Below are 12,901 nucleotides of genomic sequence, written 5' to 3'. Positions count from 1 at the left end.
AAAGCAACACAGACCATGGCAGGTTCTTGCTGGTGTGGGCACGGTGGCGGCTGTCCCTGTGGCAGAAAGCAGGGCTGCAGAGCAAAGAAACTGATGTTCACTTTCTAACAACATTTGATTTCTTGGCACCCTCCACCCTGAGACCTTTCTTTGTGCTCCTTGCTAACAGCATGGCAAAGACAAGCTGCCCCAGCACGGGCTGTTCAACCCTTCACCTCGCTGCGTCAACGGCCAGAGTAAGCAAGTACATGGGAAACAATAAAAATGGTGTATAAAGCAACGTGTCCACACCGAGGCCTGGCTCCCAGCCACCTTGGCCAGTTTCTGCCACACTAGCCTTGGTCGTGAGGGTTATATAAAGGCACGACAATTCCTTGGAGCGGCCACAGCACGACACGGGCTGAGTTAGAAGAATGGGAAGACCGGCCAGGAAAGGTAAAGCTGCAGTTTCAAACCGAATGACTTGAGGTTAGCATTGCTTGTCCTTAATCTGTGTGTCTCCGCAAGGGTCAGTCCTCAGGATTTCTGCAAAGACTGGTATAAATACGCATGTTTTCTGCAGGTTAAACTCTTCAAATTTTTTTGGATTTTTAATATTTTAAGAGCATTGCAAACATTATCAACAATTCCCTGATGTTTCTCAGAGATAACTCACCTTTTCATTTCAGCTCCTGTTTATTTTCTAGTTTGACACCGGCTGTAGCCTGCTGTGTGCCCTGCAGCAGGCAGGGTGTTGGTGCAACACCCTCAGACTCATGGGGGATTTGCAAGGCTGAGCCTTCTCTTCGTGCTCTTAAACCCTGGGCACCACGTCAGAGCTGTGCTGATAAGCTGGGGACTGCAAACCTGAGCCAGCAGCAGCTCCGTAGGTGCCCTGACCGCCCTGCTGCGGGTCCCTCCTCCCCCAGGTGCCGGCACGGCGAAGCTCCACACCCTGAGCATCCTCCTGAGCCTCCTGGTCCCCGCTCACCTCACCAGGTCACCCGACTGTGGCGGCATCCTCACCCCATCAGGACTGAGCTACTGTAAGTCTGGAGCCCGGCTCTCCCGGGGATGAATCGCCAAACACAGTCACCAGAAACCGAAGCTGTGGATCAGTTCGCTGGCCTCGTCTCCTTTCTAGAGCCAGTAACGGGGGGTTGGCAGGGGCTGGAACTGTGTCACCTGGACAAGGTTCAGCCTGTCCATCAGAACACAAGCTCCTGAGGGTCTCATGATGTACCTGCCCTGTTTCACAGTCGCTGAAGTTTCAAAGCCCTATGCAGAGGCAATCCTCCAGCAAGAGTTCCTGACCCCGACAGCCCCAGACCTGTTTCCCGACTCCCCGAAGCCCAGCGGGTGAGTCCATGGCTCCGCCGAGCCCAGGCTCTGTCAGCCAGGCTGGGGCTTGACTGGAGCGCTTTGAGTGCTGTCACAAAAAGCAGCAACCAGAGACCAACACGGCTGGTCACCAGAGCAGATTAGGAACAGGCTCTCAGCTCCTCCTTTGGGGTCTAAAGTCAGGAGCTCTGGTGCCACTGATTGATCTCATGGACTTTTGAAGTTTTCCCACCGTAAGAGCAGCCAGGGATGGCACATCAGTCCGTGCTCATCTCCTCACACCCTCACTTCTGCTCCAGCAGGAACCAAATTGACTCTGTCAAGGTCGCCGAGCTGTCCCTGTCGCTCATCCTCTACAGCGGGCTGCGGCTCAGCATCGATGTGGACCTCGGCATCACACCCACCCCGTGAGTGCCGGGGCCGCGGGGCTGGAAGCAGCCTGAGCTCCCAGCTGGAGCAATGGAGCTACATCCAGCACCTGCCGTCCTACCCACAGGATCAGGGGGTTCTGGGGTGAGGGGACCTGGAGCAGTCCCCATGCCCCAGCCTCTCCTCTCCCGGGACAGCTCGACCACCAAGGTGATGAGGCTGTCCATCCTGGCCGACCTCCACATGGATATGAGCCCCGAAGGGAACCTGGAACTGGTGACCTCCAGCTGCAAACCCACCGTGGAGGAGCTGCAGAGCACCGAGGAGATGGAAAGGTCAACCCCACAGTTTTCCTGGTTATGTGATCTGGGTAACAGTGGGAGAGGAAGAAACTGAGGCACGAGCATTTCTAAGCAGGAAAATGACTAAGATCTGCTCACTGCCCTAACAGCTTACAAAGGTCAACACAAAAACCTTACCTTCAGGGGAGGAGCTTTGTTCTGCTCGCTGGCTTGCTCTCCCCCATTTAAGAGTTTCTTTCTCTCACAAGGGAGAGGCTCTTTGAAGCAGTGTAGCAGGAACATTTTCAATGCAAGCCCAACAGCAATTCTTCAGCGTTTTAGGATTATGAATTGCAATTGTAGCTTAACAGGTGACAGGAAATAAAGGGAACACTGTTCCTGGCTGCTCCGGGGTCAGGTAAGAGATGCTCACTGACCCTTGGCTCAGCTGGTTCTTGCCTTCACATCTTCCATTCTGTTGTTTTCATCCAGCAACTCCTCTAGTTCAGACATGGACAAGGAGATTAACATCGATAAGGTAAGACAGAATTTGTAAAGGCATGAGACAGGAGAAGAGAGTTCTGTAATCATTAGAGCACTGAAAGTCAACCTCTGGCTTTGCCAGGTCTCCCCACAGCCCCGTGGTGCTCAAACGTTGCCGCACTCCCTGTGTGCTGCACAGCCAGATCGTGGGGACAGCAGCAGCAGCAGCTCCCAGGGGACCCCGGGGGACAGCAGACCCTCACATTCATCTCCTGCCTCCCTTTTTGTTCCTTATTCCACAGATTTGCTCAGAAGTCTCCAAATTGCTGTTTTTGCCAGATCAACAGCTGATGTCTCTGACAAGTGAGCATTTGGCTTTCAGTCTTGTTATGGACTGAAGGGCTTCAGGGCTCATTTCGGAGCAGGTCAGGAGGTGGGATGGGCCTCCACACCCACAGAAGCAGCAGCTCCGCTGCCTTCATCCCCCTGGGGACCCACTCCCACTGCCCATTTCCCTTTCCCTGGCTCTTTGCTTGGGAAACCCAGCCCTGACCTGCTGTCACTGCTCCCCTCCACCTCCTGAGCGCCCCTCTGCTCACTTTGTAGCACTGTTCCCTGTCACACCAAGCTGCCAGCTCCAGTACCGGCCCCTGGCTGCACCCCTGTTCTCCGAGCAGGGAATCACTGTGTCCTTGCAAGTAAGTCCTTGCCCTCACAGACCAGCTGGGGCTTTGGAAGACCCACTCCCTGCCTGGGCTCTGTGCCTCAAGACACCTCAAACTCCTTTTTTCTTTGTCTGTGTCCCCACAGACAACATTCCAGGTGGCGGGGATAGCGATCCCCCCGCCCGTCAGCCCCATGCCATTCAGCATGCCCAAGCCAGCGAGTTCCAGCCCTTCCCACCTCATCCTGGCTTTCTCTGAGCACTTCTTCACCAGCCTCTTCTTCGCCCTGGAAATAGCTGGAGACTTCAATATGACCATCCCGGTGAGTAGGGCAAGTGAGCAAGGAAGGAGTAGAAAACATACACGTGGAAGCACAGCCCTGCTCCACAAACAGCTTAGAGAAGCCGTGCGCCCTGCGAAGAAATGGGAGTGTGTCACTGCACAACGTGAGCCCCGGAGCAGCGGTCCCGAGCACCCGTCAGTCGGATCACAAGCTCTGCTTTGTCTTTCAGACCCCGCTGACCACCGCCACCGTGGCACAGAATATTACTCAGGTTCGTTGCTGTCGCTCTGAGAGGCACAGCCCCAGCTCAGGCAGCACACCCAGCCACCCGGCCACCACCCCAGGCACCAGAGATAACGCCCCCGTGCTCCCTCGGCAGGTGGGCTCCCTCTTCCAGGAGGACCTACCCGTGATGCTGCAAGCCGTGTTCAGGAGCTCGCCCCGGGTGGAGCTGGAGGAAGGCAAGGCAGTGCTGAAGCTCTTCCTCACCATCCACCTCTGGGCAGGATCACCACCTTTCCAGAGCTTCCTCACCGTGCACGTGGTGAGTGTGCCCCATGAGCAGGAGTGCCAAACGTGCTCTGTGAGCCTGCCCGAGCTGCACAGGGGCGATGCCCTGCGCTCCCAGAGCCAGCCGGGTGGCAGCCATTGCAGGGAGGTGATTTAGCCTTCACCTGTCCTGGCACTCACAGTCCGAGCAGTGTTGCCCTCCGCTGGGCAGAGCCGGGTGCGAGCAGCACATGGACGGGTTTGTTGCATCCGACTATCCAAAGCTGAGGCAGGCTCACTCGGACCCTGCCGTCTCGTTTTCCCCTGTAGGACATGCCTGCAGAACTCCTCTTCAGCGTCGTTGACACGAAGATGATGATCTCTGCAGCAGCGACAGAGTAATGAGCTCAGCTGAACCCCGAGTCCTTGAAGGGGATGCATCCCAGTCATAGCAGGGAAAGGAGAAGTGAAGCGGTCCAGGGAATTTCTTAGCTTTTATAGCTTGGGCGCTGTAGAGGTAGCTCTATCCTGAGGGAAACAGCAAGACTCCAGTAACGTGGTTATAGAGAAGAGTGGAAATTGCACCCTGGGTGACCCCCCACACCCCAGCACACTCTGCCTGTTCCTACCCCAAGTTTCCGCCCCGTCTGCTCCCCCCAGCACAGCCCGCTGCTTCAGCGGGGCCCGTGGAGCTGTTCTGGCTGGGTTCTGGGGACCAAAACCTCCCCAAGCCCCTGTGGCTGTGCCCAGGGGGAACATTAAGGTTCCAGCTGCCCAGGGACCACCTTCACTGCTGGCTTGCCCTGGCCTCAGCCCCCGTGTTTGGGGGAACATGGAAGTCGCTGCTTATTGCAACATATCACAAGCAGCTCCTTTGTTTCCCAGGGAGTACGAGCTCAGCCTGGCTGCCTCCGACGTGGGTGCCGTGCCGGTAGGTGCCCCCAGTGACCCACTGTGTCTCCTCCTCGCACCGCGCTGCTGTGACTGCTGTGACAACAGCCCTGCCACGCTCAGCTGCACCAGCCAGCCCAGACTGCCCTCCTGGGCAGGGTTATCAACAGAAAAATATTTACTTTGGGTGCTGTCTGCACCCTGCAGGAGGGAGAGGCAGGACTAGGAGAGGCGCAAGTACCAGGACCCCTCTCCTGCTGGTCCCTGCCCCTCTCCACCTGCTTTAGCGTCACGCCCTGAGCTGACCGTGGATCTCTGCCCGGCAGGCTGCCTTACTGGAGGAGTTATTCTTGCCCACAATCCGTAAGGAGGTGCCAGCTCAGGTGAACGGTGAGTTTTGGGGGAGTTGCTCCCACACGGCGAGGCCGAAGGCAGCGCCTGGCCGGCAACTTCCCCTCTTCTCTTTCCCAGCGGTGCTGAGCGAAGGCGTGTTCCTGCCCCACGTCTCCAACTTCACCTACAGGGACGTCAAGGTCGTGATTCACAAGGTAAGAAATAAGACATTTAAATTGCCCCCCGCTATGTTCAGTTTAAAAGAAACCGAGAGCGACGCTTACCTCCTGGCTCCAGCACCGCTCAGAGCCTGCTCCTCTAGCTCCGCTAACCCACAGAAGCCAGTTTCCCACCAGTTAACTGGTTAACCCACCAGTTTCACCAGTTTAAGCAGCCACAGCCCCTCTCCAGCCCCTGCCATGGGCAGGAGCGGCGCGGAGGGGCCGCTGAGGGCACCGTGCTCAGCCCTCGCCCCCTCCACGTGCTTAGGACTATGTCTTGGTCCCCTGCAACCTCCGGCTGAAGGAGACCACTGCGGGCTGAAGTCTGGCGTCCGGAGTAAAACAGTGCCAGAGTTGTTACCTCGACTCTTAAAACATGTTTTGTCACTGCTTGAAACGGTGAAAAATCTTCTTTCTCGCCTAAGTAAAACACCACTTGCTCAGCTCTGAGGTAACAGCATTGTGCTAGCGGCTTCCTGTCCCAGCCCTGCTCTTGGCATCTTTGTTGCACAAAGAGGATGGATTGTAATAGCGTCCCACACTCTAATTAAATGTTTCTCTTCCATATTGCATTTTCTGGTAAGAGTACTGACTCCCTTCCCCTCAACAATTTGTACCTAAAGACAGATGAATTTTTTCTTGCTAAGACCTGGTGCCAGTACTGATGCCCAGAGCTTACATTTAATTAAGGGGGCATGAAAATCCCACTAATTTATAAGGATGCAAAGCATGCATAAATGCAACATGGCCCTGACCAACAAGAGATCTTTTATCTGCTTTTCCTCCACTTCTCATGTTACTATGGGAACATTACGGCTGGTGGTTTTCCCTGGGTCAGAAAGAAGGGGAGGGGAAAAAAAAAAAAAGAAAAAAAAAATCAGTCTGCACAATGGTTTCTAATTTTAGAGTCCAAGGCAGTTGTAGTTGCAAAGCTACACTTTTGACAAAGCTCATCACAGAGAAAACGCCAGATGAAACGTGCCCACACAGGCACCTGCCCAAGGGCACCGGCGTCTCCGGATGCTGGAATGCTCTTTCTTACTGCCCAAAGGGAGGGGAAAAAATCCCACCACAGACTGGAGTGTCCAAAGGGAAGGGTGGGCTCCTAACGGAGTCCCTGCAGCTGCCCCATTGCCCCCGGGCAGGGCGAGAGCCCCTCGGTGCTGCCCACGCAGCTCCCGCCCGCGCTGCGCAGCGCTATGCCCACGGAGCCGTATAATTACATATTCATCTGCTTTCACTTGCAACAGCTGTACACATCATTTCTAGCCTCTGGAGCTGCTGAGAAGCACTTCAAAACCTCATATTTCAGAGACTGAGAAATAGGAAAGCAAACAAAACAAGCCAAGTTGATTTATTATAAGGAGTAAAAAACCCTGAAGGTTTACATGCCCAGCTTGGAGACCTGACTAATGATTTTAATGCCCAAAGTTGGCAATAGCGGGAACTGCTCCTAATAAAAGTTTCCTGGTAGAGCTGCAACCATTATTCTTTGACTAATATATCTTAAACCAGTTTCCCAAAAGGCATAAGCTACAGCAGTATAAAAAAAGAGATGTATTTATTTGCCAGCGGATATTGTGGCTCTAGGTGTCAGCGCACGGCTCTGCATCTCCAGGGTAGGGTTGGGGACCCGGGAGCTGCACCCCAGCCCTGCTCCAAGCCCCATGTGTCATCCTACCTGAGACCAGCTCTGGAGAACTGGGCTCTGCTGCCGTCCCTCCTGCCGCTCCACTTACCGGCCCCCTGGCACCGCTGCCCGGCCAGTGTTGTCCCCAGCAGCCCCTTCACGATCACCTGGAAAAAGAAACGCTGAAATAAGTGTTTGTGTGGGATATTTAGAGAACAGTGGACATGTTTTGAACAAACCAGGCATCCTGTTTTTAGACAAGTTTTAGGCCTTGCTTGACAACAGTTTGTGAAGGACATTGTGAAGGTCACTTTCTGTGAGATTATGCTGAAGCAAATTAAAACAAGGAGTTGTGACCGGTGTACATGACTGAAAAAGAAACAAACCCAGGCTGCAGGTGGGGAGAAACAGGAGTGTGATCAGCGGCAAAGAGCGAATCAGCAAAAGGAAAACAACTCGTGAACAGGAGCATGGACTGCGTGTGCTTGTCGTTAATAGCCCATCAATAGAGAGCATTTAGAAAACAAGGACGTTGTGAACTGTATATTAACTGCGTTAGTGCGTTAATAAAGTGGCATTTGCTTGATCACATTGATCGTCAGCAGTGTCCGTGACTTCCGCGTCGACATGTTTGTACCCGTGTCTCTGGCACAGAGAAAACCCGTCATTTTCCTGGGCAGAACCCCGCAGGAATTGCTGCTGGGTGATGCACGGCTTCCCCGGCTGGGGGCACACGGCAGGGGACGGACTGAGGGTTCAGGCACTGGGAGGGGCAGAGATGAGCCCCTTCGCCAGCCCCTTGAGCCGCAGAGGCAAAGCATTACCAGGATATTCCTGGAGCAAGAGCTGGAGAGCCCCAAGTCCCGCAGAACCCAGGAAGAGCAAGGAGCCCATCACGTCCCGCTCCTCACCTGTAAAAAAGATTTTCCAGCACGTCACACTGGAAAACAACTGTTTAAGTGGGTTTCCCACCGTGGACAGGATTGTCCCAGTTCACAAGAACTTGCAGTTTCCTGCTCTGGATTTACTCCAGCAATTCAGAGCACCAAAGTTACGAGGGGCAGAAGTAAGGAGATGCTGTGCTTCCCTTCCCAACAGGTTCCTCTGCTCCCTCCCACCCAGCCCTGTGTGATAAATGGGGTGATGGAGGTCCCCGGAGCAAAAGTCATTCCATGATCTGACTTTCCCACTATCCCAAGCTTGTGCAGCCCCTGCCCCGAGCTCTGCAGCGACACACTTGCCTCCGCCGCTTCTTCCTCGGGTCCAACAGACCCTCGGGACAGTGACAGATCACAGACCTTTCTGTAGCACCAGCAAAATTAATCCCCTCCAGCAAACCAGAGTGCACACAGAAGCGCTGCCCAGACCAGCGTACAAAAAACGTGTCAAACTCTATTTACCGATTGGAGGGTGTTTGCTCAGGAACCAGAACAAAACCATGCACAAAGCAAGCCCGTTACGCCAGCCTGCGGGCAAAGGGATGGGTGGAGAAGCCAAGTGCAATCAGTAATAACACCTAGTGCTGGGAAAGCAGGGGCTTGAGGGGCCATTTCAGACTTCAGATTTTTATATTTGTTTTTCCGAAATAAAAAAATACCTGAATTCTCTTCCCTGTGACGTGCGGGGACCAAGCGACTGTTCCTCAGTCTAAGCAGACACAGGCTCTGGCGGCACCCTGCTTCTCCATTACCTTCAGGTTCTATTAGGAAACGCTTCATGACCTTTGGAATTTTTATTTCATTCTCATTTTTGCTTGTGGATTAGCATTTGGTCAGTGGGTTACCTGGCCAGAGCAGCCACTGAAAATCCAAATGTTTGTGGAGTTTTTTTTCCCCCCTCAGGAAGTTTGAGTGGAAAGAGTATTCAAATTGAAAACCAAAACAGCAGTTGTCACAAAGGGGGCAGATCCCAAGGCAGGACAGACACTCTCCCTGAGAAGTTTCAGAAACCAGAACCTCATTCCAAGAACTAAGAAGTAGGAATGTTTATTATTAAGAGAGTTACATGACAAGCGTATCCTGAGCTCCTGCTCAGCATTTCGTACCCTTCCAAACGTGGATGGGGACAGCTACTTAGAAAGCCGTGTGCAATTTCTCCATTATATCAAGAATAATTTCCTCCCCACACTGCAGCATCACAGGCAACTGCTCTACCTGTGACTCCCACATCACGCTGATTTCTCTAAATAAATATTTTTACACAGAGCTGCCTATCAGGTTTTGGCTTGGGCAAGTGTTCTAGTTCTCCCACAAGCCAATGAACTTGAAAGTCTCTTAAATATTATCATGAATAAATTAATTACATTAATTAAATATTATCTTGAATCAAGTTTAGGAAAGAAAAGCAGAAGATGCCAGTCTCGATGCTCCATCCTCGCTGATCTTTCTTCCCTTTTCTCTGCCCAGAAAGGCCTCTCGGTGCCTCGGACTGCCTGGCTCACACCAGAATCATCAGCAGCCCCTGAGGAAGCGCAAGGAGTGACACAACCCCGTTATTTCCTGACCTGGGGGATGCTGGTTCCCAGCGGCTGCTCAGCAACGCACAGCAAACAGAGCACCCTCCTGCAAAATCCCTCCTGTCAAACGGGTGAGGAGCAGGGCATGGCACCCTTTGGGAAGCTGCTCTGGGACATCTCCAGGGTGCACAGGGCTGCAGTTTGGTGCAACTCAAGACACTGAGCAGTGCCACTCGGAAGGCCTTGCAGCCCCCCGGAGCCAGCTGAGAGCCACCCAGGGAAGGGAGGGCAGCCTGGGCAGGGGAGCCAGGACTCAGCCCGGAGGGGCTGAGCGCTGCTCGCTGGGTACCTGGTTTGATAACATGCATGAGCATGAAGTACTCGGGCAGCATTTTCTGACCTGAAGGAGGTCAGACAGAGCAACTCTTTCTTGCCTTCCAGGGCTTAAAATCCACAGCTCTTCCATCCGAGCCACCAGCGCCGGGGCCGGCACAGGAGCCAGGAACAACCCAGCAGGAGGACCAGCTTTTCCGAGCACTTACCAACAATATCCGAATATCCACCTTGATGAAGGGGATGCCCAGCACGTTTGGCAGAGGGATGCCGATGCTCAGACAGGCTGCAAGGGACAGGCAAGTCCTTAAGCACCGCAGGAAAGGGGAGCCCAGCTCCTGCCCCACCACGGAGCCATGCCCGCAGAGCGGGAGGCACCGACGGCCGCACCGCGCCTTTGGCTTTCTGTAATTTCTCTGCCACTAACTGTTGCCGAGGCCCTTAGGACTGAGGGTGGGTGAGTGGTGTAAGGGTGAGGCTGGGACTTTTATCAGAACGGGGACTGCAGCCCTTGAACCGTCTCTGTTTTCAGACAGGCACATGGATCCCTCTCCAAGCCTCAGCCCGAGTGCTGCCAGCGTCACCCCGGTCTCCTCACCGTTGATACGGGGCAGCAATGTTTCCACGAGCAGAGCACTGCAGTGGGGCTTCAAGTTCGAGATCTGGACCAGAGAAGGAACAAGCAGGTGAGCCAGGCACACGCGGCAGCGGCAAGCACAGCCCCGTGCTGCGGCCGCGACACAGCCGGCCCTCGGCACTGAGAGTCACTCCCCACTGACACAGCAAAAGAATAAATAGTTCCCCCTTTCTTTAAAGCAAATCTACTTTTCTCCCTCAATTTGTATTCAGTGTTTCCTTCAGGAAACTTTCTATCACGTCAAAATCCTGCTGGGGCTCTGGATAAGCTTCGCCCAAGCAGGGGTGAACAGACAAGCAGACTTCAGGCTTTACTTTTGCATTATTAGAAAAGGCAGAAATTTAAAAAAAAAAAAAGTGAGCAGCAAAAGAATTGCTACGACCTACAAAGTAGAGCAGCTAACAGCTAAGCCCATCAGCAGAAACCTATCACAGGCAAGACACAGCACCCAGCAATCACCCGTCCCCTTGGCTCCCAGAGCCACAGGCACGGCGCTCGGTGCTGCCCGCCTGGGGAAGCCCAGGCTGGCGCCAGGGACTTACGTTACTGATGCCAACGTCAGAAGACTCCAAGGAGAGCAATATGCTGCAGGAAAGGAAAGCAAACTGCATGTCAGACACATTGGCCAGAGCTCACAGACCTGACAGCGAGAGCCTAGCGCAGAGCAGCGTTACCCACCCGGGGCAAGGCATCCCCGTGAGCCATCGTCACATCTGCAAAGGGGTCGCAGTATTGCAACACACAAAGCAGGTGCTGCCATGCTTGCAAGAGAGAAAATGGGGAAAAAAAGCTTCACCTAATTTTTATTTGCTTGCAAATTAAGCGGCACCACACACTAGCTGCTGGCTTGCCCTTCCCTCTCCCGTGCCCAGGTAATTCGCCTTGGGAAGAGTCGGCTCCTGGTTAGCCGAGAGCAGAGCCTTCAGAAAAAGCATCCAGTCTGGATTTAAAGATCATGAGTTGTGGAGAAATTGCTTCGGCTCCTAATCTATCATTGCAATCAGACAACTATCTCCATAAGTAAAACATACGCTTTATTTCCATTTTGAATTTCTCTTTTCTGCTTCAATTGAATCTTGTTATAGCTTCATCTGTTGAATTAAAAGCCCTTTGATGCATTTCTATTGTCTGTATTGAGATGCCAAGCGATGCCAATGCTGCTTCTAAATCTAGCTCTTTGACAAGCTAAATGTCTTGAAATCCTCAAACCTCACGCTAGAAGGAACGCTTTCCAACTTTTAATCATACCTTGACTGGCATTAAGGGCAGTACTTTCCTTAACTCCTTTATCACTCATGTCCAATATCAGACATTTGGAACTGCTCCCCAGGATCACAGTCAAGCTGATGGTCTTACAATTATTCAGGTTACCTCGTTTCTCCTGGTTATAAAACTGACACAGGCTTTTCCTCCAGCCTCCTAAAACTTCCCCATGGCTGTGATGTTTCCCGAGCGTCAGCGATACCTCGTCCACCTCCTGCCACCAGCCAGGTATGAACCTCTCAAGCTCAGGAAACAAAATGTCTGTTTTACAGACACGGAAAAATATTTCAAGTGAGTGGCCCCAGAGCCAAGGCTTTGATGTGGGGAATGACACCAGCCGGGACAAGGGCAGTGCTGCCCCTCTTTGTCACACTCCTGTCCCTCCTTCTGCGATTCAGGCAGCACTGTGGCACTGAGGGACACGCTGCTACGGCACACAGAGCCCCCCTGGTGAATCACCCCAGGGACAAGCCCTCCTGCCCCGGGGACAAGCCCACCTGCCCAGGGACAAGCCCAGCACCAGTCTGCCTCCAACGATCGACGCGTGGGCATTCAGACCGAGGTCCTGCAAGCAGACAGAGAGAGGATCAGCCCACGGAGATGTCATGTCCTCATCGCAGCGCCCGCCACTCGGCCAGCTGCACGCTTCACCGGTTTGAGGTCTTTACATGCACACTTACAGCCTTCAGCAGCAGGAGGTTGATGATGGATCCATCCGAACCCTTAATGAACACCTGAATCATGACTGAAAGCTCGACGGTGGCTTTGTTCTCTTCCAAGAGGATGAGTGGCTTCCCAGACAATGCCAGCGTAATGCTCAGGCCACTGGTCCCAGGGCAGGAGGAGCACTGTGGGGATGGGGGGCACGTGGAGGTGGCTACCTGCACCCCACACACCAGCAGTCTTCTGGAGCCCTCTCACAGCCGCACAACCCTGTGTCACACAGACCCTGGACAAGCCACATTTACAGAGTGAACAGGTCTGGCAGCACGGGTTGGCACTCCTTGCTGGGGCAGTAAGTGGCTGAGGAAGCAAAGCCTGTGGCCATGAGGGGGTGCCCGGGAAACAGGAGACACCAGGCATTTATCATCTCTCTCTGTCAATGATTCCCTGCTCAGGGAGCAGGTTGGCTACAGCCGATGGCGCACGGGAGAGCAGAAGCTGCCGAGGGCTGGGCACAAACCTCTGGTCCCTTCACCCGCTCCAGATCAGCCGGTCGGGGCGGCCTCGAGCTACACTGGCAGGGGA

General features: G+C 53.7%; 2 protein-coding genes across 2 annotated transcripts in view; one reads left to right on the top strand and one right to left on the bottom strand.

Moving 5' to 3' along the window:
* The first annotated feature begins 413 nt into the window (after positions 1-413).
* Positions 414-5,657, top strand: LOC104278753 (protein TENP-like). The gene is made up of 16 exons (XM_009875828.1): positions 414-435; positions 909-1,025; positions 1,239-1,329; positions 1,620-1,727; positions 1,887-2,024; positions 2,463-2,508; positions 2,756-2,816; positions 3,060-3,151; positions 3,264-3,440; positions 3,631-3,672; positions 3,781-3,945; positions 4,221-4,288; positions 4,776-4,821; positions 5,108-5,171; positions 5,253-5,329; positions 5,604-5,657. Exons 1-16 carry the CDS (start codon positions 414-416, stop codon positions 5,655-5,657), a joined length of 1,368 nt encoding a protein of 455 aa, XP_009874130.1.
* A 143-nt stretch (positions 5,658-5,800) lies between these two features.
* LOC104278752 (BPI fold-containing family B member 4-like) overlaps positions 5,801-12,901 on the bottom strand; it is a 13,807-nt gene continuing 6,706 nt past the window's right edge. The window contains exons 9-15 of the mRNA XM_009875827.1: positions 12,334-12,501; positions 12,151-12,218; positions 10,933-10,975; positions 10,352-10,415; positions 9,963-10,039; positions 7,075-7,132; positions 5,801-5,835 (exon numbers count right to left, since the gene is read on the bottom strand). Of these exons, the coding sequence (XP_009874129.1) occupies positions 5,801-5,835; positions 7,075-7,132; positions 9,963-10,039; positions 10,352-10,415; positions 10,933-10,975; positions 12,151-12,218; positions 12,334-12,501 (513 nt within the window). The remainder of the gene's footprint in view (positions 5,836-7,074; positions 7,133-9,962; positions 10,040-10,351; positions 10,416-10,932; positions 10,976-12,150; positions 12,219-12,333; positions 12,502-12,901) is intronic.

The sequence above is a fragment of the Apaloderma vittatum genome, unplaced genomic scaffold, assembly GCF_000703405.1.
Source record: "Apaloderma vittatum isolate BGI_N311 unplaced genomic scaffold, ASM70340v1 scaffold1559, whole genome shotgun sequence".
NCBI classification, from domain to species: Eukaryota; Metazoa; Chordata; class Aves; order Trogoniformes; family Trogonidae; genus Apaloderma; species Apaloderma vittatum.
This window is presented reverse-complemented; position numbering and strand designations above follow the sequence as displayed.